At 40.1% G+C, this 16087-nt stretch overlaps 1 protein-coding gene across 3 annotated transcripts in view; it reads right to left on the bottom strand.

The window, feature by feature from the left end:
* Positions 1-16087, bottom strand: part of Dpp8 (dipeptidyl peptidase 8) — a 55447-nt gene that overhangs the window by 28926 nt on the left and 10434 nt on the right. For all 3 annotated transcript variants that reach the window (XM_038321680.1, XM_038321678.1, XM_038321679.1), the window contains 5 exons: positions 14884-15052; positions 9718-9828; positions 7149-7277; positions 4211-4272; positions 258-358 (listed from right to left, as the gene is read on the bottom strand). In XM_038321680.1, the coding sequence (XP_038177608.1) occupies positions 258-358; positions 4211-4272; positions 7149-7277; positions 9718-9828; positions 14884-15052 (572 nt within the window). The remainder of the gene's footprint in view (positions 1-257; positions 359-4210; positions 4273-7148; positions 7278-9717; positions 9829-14883; positions 15053-16087) is intronic.

The following is a 16087-nucleotide window of genomic DNA, read 5'->3' as shown; positions in this document are numbered from 1 at the left end:
GATCTGTCTGCCTCTGCTTGCTGAAAGCTAGCATTTAAAGGCATGAGACATTCCATTTAACAATTATTCCTACAATCACAATACTCCACTTATGCTTATGGGACTGCAGATCTGTATGTTTATGGAGTTCAAGGAAAAGGCCCGAGCAGGAATAATGGAGTGCCAATTTACTTGGGAAGGCAAAGCCTACACCACGGACATTCTAAAGCTCTGGATCCTAAATTCGTTATAAGAAAGTGACAATTGAACATACGCACTATTTTCCCTCTGGAGTCCATCCAGCTCTGGCAATATATTCAACTCCTTCAAACAGAATCTCAAAAGGCTGAACCAGTTCTTTATCTATGACATCTATAATCTAGTAAGAAGAAAAGGGAATAGTTATAGAAGACAAAGAAAATAACACGCTCAGTAGTCTACTTATATCACCATATTTTCAGACATGGGTACTTAAAAGGGTACGAAGGGACAGCAAAGCCAGCAATCAGACAACAGTTTCCTGTTGCTTTCTAGACCCAGGAAAATCCTAGGACAGGTACTGACATGATCTCAAAGTCTTCCTTAGGGTTTATACTAACAAAGCCCTTGATAATAAATGATAGGCTCAAGTTTTGCTCACTTTAGGTCTAGAATTTAGGAGAAGTAACAGTCCTTAAGTCACCAAATCTTAGTCTAAAATACAGCTGTGTAATATGTGAAAGAAATGAACTTGATAGTTCCTTTAAAAATTTAGCAAGCACAACTCAAAAAAAAAAAAAAAATAAGCAATTAAAAAAATGGAGCAGGGTGGTGATAGCACATGCCCTTAATATAGTACTTGGGAAGCAGGGGTGGGTGATCTCTTTAAGTTTGAGGCCAGCCTGATCTAAAAAGCAAGTTCCAGAACAGCAAGGACTGTTACACAGAGAGACCCTGTCTCAAAAAAAAAAAAAAAAAAAATCAACAAAACAAAATAAAACCAAAGGTCAATAGCAGGGCGGTGGTGGCGCACGCCTTTAATCTCAGCACTCGGGAGGCAGAGGCAGGCGGATCTCTGTGAGTTCAGCGCCAGCTTGGTCTACAGAGTGAGTTCCAGAACAGTCAGGGCTCCACAAACACAAAGAAACTCTGTCTTGAACTCCCTTCCCCACAAAAGGGGATCTGAATAGGTAGCTCTTTAAAGATAGACACAGGAAACATTAGCCACAGGGAACTGCACTATGGCTTCTAAATGGATGGGTGTGACAAACAACACAGATAAAAACAAGGATTAGGATGATGTGAATAGACTGGGAACCTCATACACTGCTGGTGGGAATGTAATTCTTAAAGCAGCCTGCAGCTCCACAAAAGACTAATAGAGCATTATTATCACATGACCCAACCATTGTCCCAGGTATATCCCAGAGAAATAAACAAACAAAAAACCTATTACAAACACTTACACACACATGCACATACACACTCCTAGCTGTCTCTCTCCAACCCTCCCTTTTCACTCTCCCTCAAAAGACACAGTCCTACTATAAAGCCCAAGCTGGCCTCAAACTTGTGAAATTCCCGCCTCAGTCTCTTGCATATAGACATTGCTGGGAAAACAGGCATGTGTCACTGTCTGCCTTCATGACAGCTTTCTCTTTCTCCCTCCTTCCCTCTCTCCCTCCCTCCCTCCCTCCTTCCCTCTCTCCCTCCCTTCTTCCTTTCTTGTTTGTAGAGACTGGGTTTCTCTATGCAACAGCTCTAGCTGTCCTGGAACTTGCTTTGTAGATGAGGTTGGCCTTGAACTCACAGAGATCTGTGTGCTTCTACTTCCCATGTACTGGGATGGGATTAGAGAGTGCTGGGAAAGCTGTCAAAATTATAACCTTTTAAGAGCAAAAAAAGCAAAAAACAAAAACAACCTCCCCCCAAAAACCCAAATACCCATCAACTGGTGAATAGGTAAATAAAAGGTGGTATAACACAGAAAGAAATAATATTCCGCAGCAAAAAAATATAATGGAGGCTGGGGAGACGGCTCAGTTGGTAAAGTATGTTCCTGACAAGCAAGAAGACTTGAGTTTGGATCTCCAGTACCCACATAAACAGCAGGCACAGCAGCACTGTGCTGTTTCAGCACTGGGGAGGCAGAAACAGGAAGAACCTTGTAGCTTATTGGCTGGCCAGTCTAGCCAATCAGTGAGTTTCAGGTGCAGTGAGAGACTCTATCTCAAAAAGTAGAACGGAGGCTGGAAAATTGGCTCAGTAGTTAAGAGCACTGGCTGCTCTTCCAGAGGAGCAGTTCAATCTCCAGCACTCATGTGGCACTCATCATTGTAGCTCCTGAGGATCTAAATGCCTTTTTTTAGCTACCAGGCATATATTATGTGGTATACAAACATACAAGCAAAATACCCATAAAGACAAAATTAAAATAAAGTGGAGAGTGATCAAGAAAAACACTTGACACTGACTTTTGGCTCCCACACATATGCATTTACTGCTCCCACCCCAGCACATACATAAAAATAACAAGAAATGAAGCACATGGGCTGGACATACAGCTCAGCAGCAGAAAGATAGCAAGACTGGGGCCCTCAGTTAGAGCTCTCTAGCAACACGTGTGGGCACACACAGACACAGACACACACACACACAAGTACCAATGCATGATGCAGATGAACCTTGAAAGCATTAAACAAAGAAGCCAGACAACATATTATATGATTTCACTCATGCATACATAGTGGTTGCCTAGAACTGGGGGATTATAGCTAAGGGGTGGGGTGTTCCTCTTTGCAGTCATGATAAGGCTCTAAAATGGACTCTGCCTTCCCGACTCTGTGGTTATACAAAAAGTCACTGAAGGACTGGCGAGATAGCTCAGCGGTTAAGAGCATTGCCTGCTCTTCCAAAGGTCCTGAGTTCAATTCCCAGCAACCACATGGTGGCTCACAACCATCTGTAATGAGATCTGGTGCCCTCTTCTGGCCTGCAGGCATATATGCAGACAGAATATTGTATACTTAATAAATAAATAAATAAATAAATATTTTTTTTAAAAAGTCGCTGAATTTTAAACTTGAATGAACTGCACTGTATGCAAATGATATCTCGGTAAAGCTATGTTTTTTAAAAAAGTCTAAAACCAGGCATAGTGGCCTATAACTTAAATCCCAACAGTCCAGTTGGGAGGCACAGGCTAGCATGGACAACAAAGTGAGTTCCAGGGCAGTCAGCGCTTCATAGAGAAAGTCTGTCAAAAAAACCACCCTCCCCAGAAAAAAAAATATTTTTAGGTATGTATATGTGTGTATCTATAAGTATGTATGTGCACTTGAATGCAGGTACCTATGGAAATCAGAAGAGGATATCAGATCCTCTGAAGATGGAGTTATAGATGGTAGGAAGTTTCCTGACCTGGGTGCCAAGAATGGAATTTGGGTCTTCCACAAGAACATGCTCTTCTTAACTGAGAAGCCATCTCTCCAGTCCCCTGCAAATCTGCATTTTAACTAATCTTGTGAGCATGTCCAAATGGAAAGCAGCAGTACAAGAGAAATATGGGTTATTCAATCCACCATAAATGTGATGTATATCCAACACAGAAGGTAAACACTGTTTTATGCTGATTGAATAATTAATAAAGATAAGGAGAAAAAACATGTTTGTGTGGTGCATGCATATGTGCAGAGGCCAGATGACCTGTGTTACTCCTCAGAATTTATTTCTTGAGACACAGTCTCTCACTGGTCTGGAGTTCAATAGGCAGGCTAAGCTGGCTGGCTGGAGAGCTCCAGTCAACTCTCTGTGTCCATCCCAGTGCTGGCATTATAAGCACATACCACATACTACAAAGGCCAGCTTTTTTTTTTTTTTTTTTTGTCTTTTTGAGACAGGGTCCCTCTGTGTAGCCCTAGAAGTCCTGGAAGTTGCTCTGTAGACCAGGCTGGCCTCAAACTCACAGAGATCCACCTGCCTCTGCCTCCCAAGTACTGGGATTAAAGGTGTGTGCCACCACCACCAGGCCTAACGGACAGCTTTTTAAATGTAGGTTCTGGGGATTTAACGTGGTTCTTACATAACCCTCCCCGCAGGCCTAATATGAGTGCTGTCAAGGAAGAAAATTAGGTCAACCAATGAATCACAAATCACAAATGTCTCAACAAGTTCAACAAGTTGACAAAAAGTTCACCAAAGAGCCTCCTACACCAGAAGCCAAAGCACAGAATGCTCAGTGCCTCACACTTACCCCTCCTTCAGAATCAACAAGGATCTCTGACATCTTGAAAGTGACCTTTGGGTTTGCTGTGCCTTTAGAAAGAAACATAAATGAATACTGTTCAGAATTACTCCAACCAACTTATTCAGATCACTGTCCTTCAGATTTTAGTTAAATTAGGAATATTGGATAGTCAGGGCTTCATTGTGCAAAGGAAAACCTATTTCAAATTCATATGAGTAGCTAACAGGAAAGAGGCTAAAACTACAAAGAGTCAGTAGGAAAACAAAGTGAAGTTGTCTACTACTTTTGTAACTGAAATGTTGCAAACAGCAAAATGAACAAAACAAACAAACACCAGCTACTCATTAAGAACAAAATCACTTAAAAGTCTTTGACAGGGAGGCATACCTTCCTCCTGATTTCCTTGTACTGTGGGCTTACTCATTTCCAAACACAATGAAAGACTCAGAAGCTATACTTAACAAGCAAACAATCTTTACGAAGGCTGTTAATGATCAAGCTGACTATACATTTGAATGACTGTGGATTTGGTTGTTTTTTTTTTAGATTATGTATATTTTTAAAATTTTTTTTCCATGATATTTATTGAGCTCTACATTTTTCTCTGCTCCTCTCCCTGGGTCTCCCCTCCCCACTTCAATCCTTCCCCAAGGTCCCCATGCTCCCAATTTACTCAGAAGATCTTGTCTTTTTATACTTTCTACTTCCCATGGAGATTTTATCTATGTAAGTCTCTCTTAGTGTCCTCATTGTTGTCTAAGTTCTCTGGGAATGCGGTATGTAGGCTGGTTTTCTTTGCTTTATGTTTTAAAACCACCTATGAGTGAGTACATTTGATAACTGTCTTTCTGTGTCTGGGTTACCTCACTCAAAACAATGTTTTCTAGTTCCATCCATTTTCCTGCAAAATTCAAGATGTCATTATTTTTTTCTGCCGTGTAGTACTTCACTGTGTAAATGTACCACATTGTTTTTAAAATCCATCTTCAATCGAGGGGCATTTAGGTTGTTTCCAGGTTCTGGCTATGACAAACAAAGCTGCTATGAGCATAGTTGAGCACATGTTCTTGTGGCACGATTGAGCATCCTTTGAATATATACTAAAAGTGGTATTATTGGGTCTTGAGGAAGGTTGTTTCCTAACTTTCTGAGAAATCACCACACTGACATGCAAAGTGGTTGTACCAGCTTGCATTCCCACCAGCAATGCAGATGTGTTCCCTTTTCCCCACAACCTCTCCAGCATAAGTTGTCATCAGTGTTTTTGATCTTGGCCATTCTTACAGGTGTAAGATGGAATCTCAGAGTTGTTTTGATTTGCATTTCTCTGATGATTAAGGATGTTGAACATTTCCTTAAGTGTCTTTCAGCCGTTTTAGATTCCTCTGTTGAGAGTTCTCTGTTTAGGTCTGTACTCCATTTTTTAAAATTGGATTATGTGTTCTTTTGGTGACCAATTTCTTGAGTTCTTTGTATATTTTGGAGATCAGACCTCTGTCTGATGTGGGGTTAGTGAAGATCTTTTCCCATTCTGTAGGCTGTCGTTTTGTCTTGTTGACTGTGTCCTTTGCTTTACAGAAGCTTTTCAGTTTCAGGAGGTCCCATTTATTGTTTCTCTCAGTGTCTGTGTTGCTGGGGTTATATTTAGGTATGGTTCCCTGTGCCAGTGTGTTCAAGTGTACTTCCCACTTTCTCTTCTATAAGGTTCAATGTGGCTGGCTTTATGTTGAGGTCTTTGATCCATTTGGACTTGAGTTTTGTGCATGGTGATAGTTATGGGTCTATTTTCATTTTTCTACATGTTGATATCCAGTTATGCCAGCACCACTTGTTAAATATGCTTTCTTTTTTCCATTTGATATTTTTTGCTTCTTTATCAAACATCAGGTGTTCAAAGATGTGTGGATTGATATCCGGGTATTATATTCGGTTCCATTGGTCCTCCTGTCTGTTCTTATGCCAGTACCAGGCTATTTTCAGTACTATAACTCTGAAATAGAGTTTGAAGTCAGGGATTATGATGCCTCCAGAAGTTCTTTTATTGCCCAGGATTGTTTTGGCTATTCTGGGTTTTTTGCTTTTCTAAATGAAGTTGAGTACTGTTCTTTTGAGGTCTTTGAAGAATTTTGCTAGGATTTTGATGAGCATTGCGTTGAATCTGTAGATCGCTTTCGGTAAGATTGCCATTTTTACTATATTAATTCTACCTACCCAATAGCATGGGAGGTCTTTCCACTTTCTGGTGTCTTCTTTGATTTCTTTCTTCAAAGATTTAAAGTTCTTGTCATACAAGTCTTCCACTTGTTTGGCTAGAGTTACTCCGAGATATTTTATGCTATTTGTGGCTATTGTGAAGGGTGTTGATTCTCTGATTTCTTCTCTAGCCCTTTTATCATCTGTGTACAGAAGGTCTACTGATCTTTTTGAGTTAATCTTGTATCCTGCTACATTGCTGAAAGTGTTTATGAGTTGTAGAATTTCCTTGGTAGAATTTTTGGGATCACTTATATAAACTATCATATCATCAGCAAACAGTGAGAATTTGACTTTTTCTTTTCCAATTTGTGTCCCCTTGATCTCCCTTTGATGTCTTATTGCTCTAGCTAGGACCTCAAGAACTATATTGAATAGGTATGGAGAAAGTGGACAACCTTGTCTTGTTCCTGATTTCAGTGGAATCGCTGGGAATTTTTCTCCATTTAGTTTGATGTTGGCTGTAGGCTTGCTGTATATTGCCGTAATTATGCTTAGGAGTGTTCCTCGTATCCCTGCTCTCTCCATGGTTTTTGTTTTTATAGACAAGCTCTCATCTTGTATCCTCGGTTGACCTGGAGTTCCTAACAACCCTCCTACTGCCAAAGACTTCCAAGCACTGACTGGGACTACAGGCATGAACCACCACACCTAGAGGAGGAAATGAATAAACAACAGTGGAATGCAGTACCTGTTTTAGGATAACGGAATGAATCTGCCCTTCTTGTTTCCAACATGGGAGACGTAACATGAATAATTTCCACCTCGGATTCATCGTTTTCTTCATAGAGAATTCTAAGAATTTTACCACCACTAGGAGCTTTGAAAGGAATTTAGATATTGGAAATTTAGAATAATTATTACAGAATACTCATCATTCACTATTCCCTCTAAAACCAGGTTTTGAACTGAAGGAAATAATTCATCCATAAGATAGAGCACCATTAAGAATTAGTGGTGCTAGAGGTTGAACTCAGGTCCTTGAACATACATGATAGGCTAGTACTTCACCACTGAGCTGTACTCCTAGGCTCTGATTTTTGTCTCAAAACAAAAAATTTTAACTATATTCATTTATTCACTCGTGTGTGTGTATGTAAGTCTTATTACTGATTTACAGCTAAAAGTCTGATAACTTCTTTTTTCTTTTTTTAGTTTTTTAAGACTGAATATTTCATTAATGGAATATGAAAAATATTTATTTAAAAATCGTATCTGAGATTTGGACATTTCATTTTCAAATATAATTTTTCCACAGTTATACAGGACAAGATGTGACATAGATTATTCAACACAACTAAATTCTTTAGCATCTTCTAGAAAATGTTATAAATTTAATTAAATAATTCCTTAAGGAGGGATTCATGTGGAAGTCAGAGGACAAGTTTATTTTCTTTTTTTAAAAACATTTATTTATTTATATTTTATGTGCATTGGTATATTTGCCTGCATGTTTGTCTGTGTGAGGGTGTCAGATCTTGTAGTTATAGACAGTTGCTAGCTGCCGTGTGGGTAATGGGAATTGAACCCGGGTCCTCTGGAAGAGCAATCAGTGCTCTTAATTGCTGAGGCATCTCTCCAGTCCCCAGAGGACAAATTTTGAGAGTCAGTTCCCTCCTTATACCATGTGGGTCCCATGGAACAAAATCAGGTTATTGGGCAGCAGCAAGTGCCTTTACCTGCTGAGCCAGTTTGCTGGACCCTGTGCTATGTTTTACACATGAAAACTTCCTTATCTTTACAACTGCAGGATGACTTCCAAGTCCCTTTTACTAGGACTTAAAGTTTACCCTTTTGGGAGGGAAAAAAAGATATGTGTGTGTGTATATTCACACACATACATACACCTATACAAACAGGGAAAACATTTTGAAGAATTTTGGCATGATAAAACCTAGTATTTCCTATAAAATGCTGAGTTAGTTGTATAATTATGGGAAATGTCTGCATTATAAAATAAAAGTCCAAATCTAAGACATGGATTAAAATACATATTTTTCATTGTTCTCTAAAGAAATGTTCAGGTGCGAGGTGGGTGGTGGTGGCCCACACCTTTAATCCCAGCACTTGGAAGGCAGAGGCAGGCAGATCTCTGTAAATTCAAGGCCAGCCTCGTCTACAGAGCAGTTCCAGGACAGCCAGGATTACATAGAGTGACTATATCTTGAAAACACAAAAGAAATGTTCAACTTGCTAGCTGTAAACCAGTAGAGATGCCATAAGATCTATTAATGAGTCCTAACCAGAACTAAAGAACACCTGCTGCTCTCCCAGAGGACTCAGCTGGGTCCCCAGCACTCATGTAGCAGCTCACAACCAACTGTGACTCCACTTCCTGGATCGGATACCTTCTGATCATTGCAGGCACAGCACACACACGGCACACTTATATACATGTAGGTTTCCAATTTTTTTAATTTATTTTTATTTTTTTTAAAGATTTATTTATTATGTATACAATGCTCCTTCTCCATGTACACCTCTATGCCAGAAGAGGGCACCAGACCTCATTACAGATGGTTGTGAGTCACCATGTGGTTGCTGGTAATTGAACTCAGGACCTCTGAAAGAGCAGCCAGTGTTCTTAACCTCTGAGCCATCTCTCCAGCCCCCGTAGGTTTCCAATTTTGTCTATAAAATAAGTCCACTTTATATTAGGCCACATATGACTGTGAGTGAATTTCCACTGGACTGTGGTTAGGCAGTGGGCCACTGTTTTAAGCCCCTCAGACTCATTCACACACACTCATCTGCTCACATAGATGCTATTCAATCCCACCCCACACCCCTTATTTTTTGGTTTTTCGAGACAGGGCTTCTCTATATAACAGCCCTAGCTGTCCTGGAGCTAGTTCTGGTAGACCAGGCTGGCCTTGAACACAGAGATCCACCTGCCTCTGCCTCCCAAGTGCTAGGATTAAAGGCGTGAGCCACCACTGCCTAGCTTCAATCACATGTGTTTAACAGCAAGTCATTAATGTAGATCCTGTCATAATGCTGCTTGGCCTTACAGACCAGCTTTCTAGCTGAAAAATTGGCAAGCATCACTTGAGGTACTGAGGCAGAGTGTAACTCTCTACTAGAGTTCTTGAGGGATATAGGAATAAGGCCTATATTTTCTAAATAGCTACTAGTAAGGTCTAATCTTCATCACTTTTTCATGTATTGTGCCAGCTTTATGCTCTGTACACTCAGCCAATCAACAGTCAAAACTTTAATCCTTAGAGTGACCTGTAACATACTACTTTAAACTTGCTTACTTCTTTCAGCTTGTGGACACCACCAGTAGCCAGAATATCTATCAAATTCTTCTTGAAGAACAAAGGTAGCAACTCCAGCTGATCTGGGATCCTCTTCCATGTTGGCTAGCTCTGGACAAACAAAACAGGCAAAATTATCCTCCAAACTTTTTTTTCTTTTACAATAGGACAAAGCAAAATGATTCCATCACTTCTAAAGAGAGGAAGCTGGCCAAGTGGTAGTGGTGCACACCTTAAATCCCAGCACTCAGGAGGTGGAGGCAGGCAGACCTCTGTGAGTTCGAGGCTAGTCTGGTCTATGAATCAAGTTCCAGGATAGCCAGAGCTATTACACAGAGAGACCCTGTCTTGAAAAACAAAAACTAAAAAAACACAAAACAACAAAACAAAACAAAACAAAAGAAAAAAGAAAAAGGTAACTAATTGTAGTAGTCATCTGTGGAGCCAGATTGAATTGAAGTCTGAGCCTTGCCATTTACCTATCGTATGACCTTGGGCAAACTGATTCACTCCATTATGACACGTCAGCATTTGCTTGGCTCTAGTACCCTCAGCACCAATAACTACCTAAACAAATAAATCACAAAGCCATCATTATGTAAAATTTGGTATCATGGCAAAATGTTTACAGTATAATCTGAATGTGAATTGTTTTTTAAAAATCATCAGTGTTTTGACATTTGTCAGTACTTAGTTCCTGTTTGTTAAGTAATAATCCATTGATACAATGGATTATTTTTCTTTTTAAGACAGTGGGGTGGTTTGAATAAGAATGGTCCCCATAGTCTCATATGCTTGAACGCCTGGTCCCCAGTTAGTGGAATAACCAGTTTGGAAGCATTAGGAGGTATGGTCTTATTGAAGGAGTGTGTCACTGGGGGCGAGCTTTAATGTTTCAAAAGCCGAAGCCAGGCCCAGTCTCTCTCTGCTTGCTTGCCCCCACACTTCCTGCCATAGTAAACATGGACTAGTGCTCTGTAACTATAAGCAAGTTCCCAATTAAATGCTTCCTTTGCTAAGTTGCCTTGGTCATGGCATTTCATCACAGCTATAGAACAGTAACTAAGACAGACAGGGTCTTGCTATGTGATAGGCCATGGCTGGCCCTAGAACTTACTATGTAGACCAAGCTAGCCTTCATCTCAGAGAATGGGTGCCTCTGTCTCCTGAGTGCTGGGATTAAAGGTGTGGGCCACCATGTTGGGTGATGTTGTGGCTCTTTCATCCATTCTTCTGCTGACATGTGGGCTGCTTTTGGTGACTGTGAATAAAGATGATGTGAACATTTATTCTTGTACAGTAATTTCCATGGACACGTGCTTTCTTTTTTTTTTTTGAGCAAGTATCTTGGAGTGGAACGGCTAGTTAGTGGAGTGTATTTAACTGTATGGGGATGCATTTTTATTATTCTACACTCTTACCACTTGTTCTCAATTTTCTCACTTTTGTTTGTTTACTTGGTGGGCAGTGATATATTATTATGATTCTATTTTCTGTTTAAAGACACAGTCTTGCTATGCTGCCCAGGCTAGTCTTGAACTGCATGTAATCCTACTTCAGCCTCCTATGTGCTTGGATTATAGGCATACACTACCGTGCCCAGCACAGGTAAGATTTAACTCTTTTTCTTTCTTTCTTTCTTTCTTTCTTTCTTTCTTTCTTTCTTTCTTTCTTTCTTTTTTTCTTTCTGTTTGTTTATTTTTCTGGATTGGGTTTCTCTTTGTAGTCCTGGTTGCCCTTGAACTCACTCTGTAAATCAGGTTGGCCTTGATCTGCCTGCCTCTGCCTCCCAAGTGCTGCAATTAAAGGAATGTGCTATTATGCCTGACTTTAATTTGTCATTTTTGATCATCTGTATGCTACATTATGTGAAATGAATGTACAACAAGAACCAAAACTCCCTTATTCAAAAACCGAGTCAGGTATTTGGAATTCAGAGACTTCCTACAGTGCACATCTTTGAGGTGTTGTGTAACAACAGCAGCAGCACACAGATAAGCTGTAATCTAATACCCCAACATTCCAGCAGCAAACTGAAGGGAAAACACGCTGAGCAGGCAGGGCAAATGTTATAAATACTCTCAAGCCAGTTCAGCTCAGATTTTACTACCAAATGAGTTTCAGATCCAAGCTAATGACAACAATGTGTTCAGAGCTTTCTGAAACAAGGAATTAGTAAAAGACTCAAGATCAGTGATGGGTTTCTAGCATCCTTCAATTACTTTAAACTACACTCCAACTTTCTATCTATTCTGTTCTTTAAATGTAAGGACAGGTACCACTGTTGTTCGTATTTCTGCTACTTATTACAAGTTACTAACTGGATAACTGGTATCACCTTGTCTTCCCAGTAGAGGGTAACTGAGGGCAGGAACCAGTACTTTTGTCATATTGAACAGAGAATAAACACATATGCACCCTGACAGACCAAATTTATTTTCTAAGATGGGCTTTGATCCCACCCTGCTGTGATTAGCACACTGTTGACCACGTCCCCTCCCCCCATCTCTTTCTATCTAAGCAGACAATTCTCAGCCTTATTATGCTTCAGTCATAATTCTAAACACTGCACAAAACTTAACTTGTTAAGGCCTCCTGGAAATCCTGTGATTATACTCAGCTGATTCATTTTTACATATGTAGAAACCAAGAGAGATATATTAATTAATTTGATGAGGTCAGAATTAACTCAGAGGGCCTGGTTCTGTTTCATTCTATATTCTCTTAACCACTACAGTAATAATAGAAATAATAAATATACCACATATCTACATGAATAGTAAAGAAAAAAGTAAAAACTATAATATCCTCTGGAATTCCAGTACTTTCTACTTTAAATTCTACCAATCTTCACAAATTCTCTGAGGAAAACAGTTTTTTTTGTTTGTAGTTTTTTAAAATTTTTTCTTGACTTTTATTGAGCTCTACATTTTTCTCTGCTCCCCTCCCTACCTCCCCCCCTCACCCCTTCAACCCTCTCCTGTTGGGACTAATGAGTCCTGGCCTTCAGCTGCTCTTCCCTCCTATAACCTTCTAATTGAAGTTACTAGAAGCTGTGCCTAGTTTAGAGGATCAGAGGATGGGATTTTCAGCTGTTGGCCATTGACTGCAGTGTATTTAAGCCTACATGGTGCTATTAAAGAGGGGCTTTTGGTACCAATGTTGGAAGGTCTGCGTGTCGGTCTGTCTCTGCATCTGTATTCTCAACCTCCAGCCCCTTGCTCGAAGCTCGTGAACTGGGGTCTAGTGCATAGAGCGCGCAGACTTGGGCCGCGGTGTGCGGCACTCTCCCAAGGTCCCCATGCTTTCAGTTTACTCAGGAGATCTTGTCTTTTTCTACTTCCTGAGAAAAACAATTTTACAAAAGTAAGCCAGGCATATGGTGCACAGCTTTAACAATAGCAAACTTGGGAGGCAGAAGCAGACAGATCTCTAGAGTTCAAGATCAGCCTGGTCTATGTAGTGAGTTCTGTCTGAGACAACCAGGGCTAACAAAGAGAAAAAGAAAGTCTGAATTAAAAAAAAAAAAAAAGACTTTAAATGCCTTATTTTCTGACAGTTTTTGTGAGAGCTTTTAGTCTCAGTCTCAAATACAGTAAGTGGTGTGTAGTGATCAGTGTTTGTTGACAAGATGAGAAAGGGCTTCAATTTTCAAGACTTGTGACTTCAGTGATGACAGCTGCCAAGCTCTGGTGTCATGGCCTGTAGCACCCAAACCCTTTATGACAGTACAACCAGAACCACCTGGCTCATCTGCTGAAGACTCCTCCATTGATCCAAACCAGGACTGGACAATTGAGTGCTTCCAGCTCCTCACAAAGGCCACAGCACCTTTCAGAATAAGACTTTTCTCACACAGTTCGCTTTCTGGAATACTTTGCTAACATACAGACATCACTTAAGGTCAGTTACAATGATCTCTGGAAAGTCTTCCCCAAATACTGCTTCTCTTGGTGCTCTACAGTAGTCCTCATTTGGCCTACTCTGTATTGCTATGATTGTTTATTTAGTTGCTTGATGGCCAGCATCACCTTATTCAATCTGTACCCTGGCCATAGTTCTCCTTTAGAACCACTTAAAAGGTTGGTTCCCTTAAGATCCTGTTCAAATACCACAAGCTGCAAATGCTTAAGTTTTTTTATATAAAACACTATAGTGTTTCCGCAGAACCCAAATACATCCCCAAGCAGACTTTAATAAGATTACTGACTTACACTGTAGACAATGTGATCAGTTATTTCACTGCACTGCTTAGGGAATGACCAAAAACAATATCACAAAATGCATGTGTCCATTACAGACACACCTATCACGGGCCTAACTGCACATAATATATGAATAAGAAGTATAGCAAATGACCCAGCAATGCAGAGATGGTGAAGATGGAAAAAATGCTGGGAAACTACAGGAAGGCCCTCATTCTCATACATCACTTCCTCTTCGTGAACTCAGCTCAGCAATCAATCTATGACAAATTCAAGTCTACCTTTTGAAACTTTGTAGTTTTGTTGTTTTTGAGACAGGGTTTCTCTGTGTAGTTCTAGCTGTCCTGGAGCTCCCTTTGTAGACCAGGCTGGCCTCAAACTCAGAGATCCGCCTGTCTCTGCCTCCCAGGTGCTAGAAATAGAGGCACCACTATGTGTGGCTGCCGTTTTTTGAGACATCATTGAACTTGTATTCCTAATGCCTCAGACTCCGTTTGTCACTCAATAAAGCCTACTTAAATATTTCCACAATGCACATGGTTCTTCTACATTCCATTTTTTTTCACTATAAAACAGTAGCTAAATAAGCTCTCCAAAATGGGGAGATTGTTTTTCAGGCAATATCTAATAATGTGGAACTGGTTTTTCTGTCTGTATCTACCAATCAAGTCCAATTTTCTTAATTAACATTTCACTTAATGAGAAAGGTTTGGGGAGCTGGGGGCAGGCTAGAAGAACAAGAGATGCACTGCGGTACTTCAAATGTGCTGAGAAGAAGAGTGGCATTATCTAAGGGTGCGGACCATGTATTCTCTGTTCTTCTCCATACCTTCCAATTTCTAAACATCTGAACTTAAATAATAAAAATCACCCGGTTTGCATTAATTTCAAATGGAAGTAAAATCAAAACCAGCTTTTCACACACAAATCAGCAAATCCAGGCTGCAAAGCTCTGCCTTACCATTGTGCACATAGGTGATCCTCCGTTCTTCCCTGGTTACGAGGTTCGAGATCCAGATATCGTTGCTGTGAATGAAAGCTATCCAGTCTGGGTCAGCAGGGCATAACTTTGGATCCATTCGTATATTGGGACAACTAGTTTCCACTAGATTGGGCCGTAAAGGTTGTTGCTAGAAAAGCCAATAACATTTTAAGGTAAGTTATCAGGTTGACAAATACAAGTTTGTTTTCCAGTTTTTTTTTCCCTATAAGATCCATCACCTTTCTAACTAAAATGTCCAAAGCAGCTACATCCCAGAAAAAAAAAAAAAAAATACTTTCAATTGGTTTAACTTATTCATGGCTCTTTTTGAAACGATGAATGGAAAAGCTTAGAGTAATTTAGAGTAATAGAGAATAAATACTGCATTACACACCAAGACAGTGTAAGAGTATTTTATGAAGTCTGCTGCTCAACCTGTTTAATAGTTATTATCTGTTGAATTTTTTTTTAATTTTTTTTTTCCAAGATAGGGTTTCTCTGTGTAGTCTTGGCTGTCCTGAAACTCACTCTGTTGACCAGGCTGGCCTCAAACTCATAGAGATTCACCTGCCTCTGCTTCCTAAGTGTTTGGATTAAAGGTGTATTCCTCCACCACCACCACCACACTTGAACTTTCTTTCTTTCTTTTTTTTTTTTTGGTTTTTCGAGACAGGGTTTCTCTGTGGCTTTGGAGCCTGTCCTGGAACTAGCTCTTGTAGACCAGGCTGGTCTCGAACTCACAGAGATCCGCCTGCCTCTGCCTCCCGAGTGCTGGGATTAAAGGCGTGCGCCATCACCGCCCGGCTTGAACTTTCTTTTTTAAAGATTTATTTAAGGGGGCTGGAGAGATGGCTCAGAGGTCTGCAGACATACATGCAGATAGAACACTATATACATAATAAATCTTTTTTTAAAAAAATTTTAAAATCTTTAAATTTTTAAAAAATCCTTAAAAAAATATTTTTATTTATTTATTTTGTATACAGTTTTCTGCCTACATGCCAGAAAAGGGCACCAGATCTCATTACAGGTGGTTGTGGGCCACTATGTGGTTGCTGGGAACTAAACTCAGGACCTCTGGAAGAGCAGTCTGAGCCATCTCTCTAGGCCCCAAACTATTTTTGAGACAGGGTGTCACTACAGCCTTTAGCTAGTCTGGAACTCATTAAGTAGACCAGACAGA

This window comes from Arvicola amphibius, chromosome 3 (genome assembly GCF_903992535.2).
Source record: "Arvicola amphibius chromosome 3, mArvAmp1.2, whole genome shotgun sequence".
NCBI lineage: Eukaryota > Metazoa > Chordata > Mammalia > Rodentia > Cricetidae > Arvicola > Arvicola amphibius.
The sequence above is the reverse complement of the archived record's forward strand: the minus strand, read 5'-3'. Positions and strand labels throughout refer to the sequence as shown.